General features: G+C 53.2%; 1 gene segment (V, D, J or C); it reads right to left on the minus strand.

The window, feature by feature from the left end:
- Positions 1-501: 501 nt before the first annotated feature.
- LOC141739057 (putative non-functional T cell receptor gamma variable 10) lies at positions 502-1,300 on the minus strand. The segment is given in 2 exon segments: positions 502-1,104; positions 1,224-1,300. Coding segments are annotated over 2 exon segments (429 nt in total).
- Positions 1,301-2,463: the final 1,163 nt, after the last annotated feature.

A 2,463-nucleotide genomic window follows, 5' to 3' on the forward strand; every position in this document is an offset into this window, starting at 1 on the left:
GCGAGTTCCTGCAGGTGAGCCCCGCCTGGCAAGCAGCGCCCTGGGCTCAGGCCACGTTTCGGCAGGAGAGAGCCGGCGCCTAAAGAGGACAAATGAGTGACTTGAGTACCCATCACCCAGTGGCAGCTCCTCTAAATGCCTCGAGCTTTTTGGGGCCGCAAGAGATCTCCTTCATCCCCTGATGAAAGGTCCTGCAAGCGGTGGTAGCTTGCAAATGGATACCATCACCCACAGCAGCTCCCAAAACTAAGCCCTGGGTGAGCAGCTCCACAGGTCTCCTTTTAACCATTGGTCCCATTCTTTTCAACCACGAATGGCACACGGGAGTCTGTGACGCAGGTTCTACCTGAAATCGCAGTTCCTACGGTCAGTGTGTGAAGTTACTCAGAACTGCAAAGGAAGCTCCTTTGAAGAGCTCCAGCACAACTTGCTGACCTTTTTCCAGGAACAACAATGTGGAAATGGGCCCGCTTTGCGTCAAATAAATCCTTACAACCACATTGCTGACATGCCTGAGTGAAAAGGAGGAGAAGGTGGAACGGAGAGGATGGGTCAGCTATCGGAGCTTTGCACTGTGCCTTTGCTCAGCCGAAATCTCCAGCTTTTGGCAGCTGATGCTTCCACGGTGTCGGTCAGCCCCGAGCATGTCCTACTTCTCCAGAGCGTGCGCCTGAGGCCAGGCAGCTCATCCACGCTGGGGGATGGGAGTCGGGATCTTTCAAGTTGTTTGTGGTTGAGACGCTGAGGCAGTATTTGTCTCGGTGATCTCAGAGCTCCTACCACAGTGATCGTACCAGTAGGCGCAATAGTAGGTAGCGGTGTCGTCTGGAGTGACATCGTTTATTGTAAGAATACACAGTTTCTGGCTAGAATCTCTTTCAACCCTGTACCTGCGTTCTTGGAAACCCTCATCTACTACTTTTCTCGTCCCTGATAAGTAGAGAATCCTCTCTGGAGCTTTATTCGCCTTCTGTTGATACCAGTGTATGACGGTGTCATCAAAATTTACAGAGACGTCTTTAAAGTGACATTCCAGATACACACTTCCTTTAGACTTGGTGAGAGAGAGTGGGCTCTGCACGGGAATTTCTTGTGCAAATCCACCTAGGAAAAAAAAGAGGAGAAATGGTGTCATGAGCTGGAATTGAGGGCTTTGGGAAGATGCCTGCTAGCAGAGCCGTGTGTGCCTGTGAGGGAAGGTAAGAAAACAAGGAAGCACTTACAAGACCAAGCGGCTGTGGAGACAAGCGCTGCCAGCAGCAGCATGTTTGCTGGTCACGCTCTGCTGTCGTTGAGAGTCAGAGGAGGGTGCAAGGCAGCGGAGACGGGGACTGGGCTGTGTGGGAGGAGCAGGTGACTCTCTTGAGCAGTCTTCAGCAACGGGTCTTCTGTGTGCAAGCAGATGGGGCGCGTTTGCAGAAAACCCTCTCCAAGCTGGCACATGCTAAAATTGGTTAGGCAGTTGTGGTCCTGCCTGCTTTTCAGGTGAATACGAGAAACACTGGTAAATCCTAGGATTGTGGCCCTTGAAACCTTGAGGCAGAGCCACTGAGGAAGGAAGGGCTGTGAGTGAGATCAGCTCCAGCTGCGCGTGAGGGCATGAAGCTTTCAACCTGGAGGTCACCCCAGTGGGCGGTGAGCGTGTGCCGTCACCCGCAGGGGTGCTGAGAGGCGTACAGTGCCCGAGCGGGCAGGAGGCATTCCCCCACCCCGTTAGGGACCTCCTTTTGCTGCTTCAGCTCAGTCACCCAGCTGCAGCACGCCCAAGGGCCTGGGATGCCCCCGTGCTGGTGCTGCCCTCCACCGGAGCAGACGGCGGCCATCAGCCTGCAGCAACCGGGGCAGCTGCACCACGGGGATGTGCCTCCACTCTGGTTTCGGATGCGGGAGGAAATGCACAGCCGCAGGATTTTGGGTTTGAAGCTCGGATGAGATGCAAACACTTCTTGGAAGGAAGGCTGGAAAACAAAAGGGAGCCCTGTGAGGGCTGCTGGCAGCAGCCATGGCAGAGGGGCATCTCGATGAGCGGGGCTGGTGCTGCGGGGTGCTCCCCTGTGACTGGGTCCTGGTTCGAGCGACACAGGATTAATTGCGCTTTCAGTAATTTTACTGAACTTGAGTACAACCAGGCCTTCATCTTAAGAGTCACGGTCAATGTATTCACGCCAAAGTGACGGGGACTCTCCAGTTTCAGGACCTTACAGATAGGGGTGAGTATTGAATTGATACACTGACCGTAAACATCATCTCTTTAGCCATTGCCATGCTAAATTGCTATTTCTCTTATCCTGTTGCAGAAAATCGTCAGAGAAGGGTGGAACAAGGAAGTATCGGCATTTTGGCAGATCAGCATTTTGAGCTTGCGGTTCAGAGTGCAAAAGTGCTTTTTTGTACGGCTTATCTTTGCCCATCTAACGCTGTGATGCCTTCATAGAACCAATAGGCACAGTAGTAGGTGCCAGA

This window comes from Larus michahellis, chromosome 2 (assembly GCF_964199755.1).
Source record: "Larus michahellis chromosome 2, bLarMic1.1, whole genome shotgun sequence".
NCBI lineage: Eukaryota > Metazoa > Chordata > Aves > Charadriiformes > Laridae > Larus > Larus michahellis.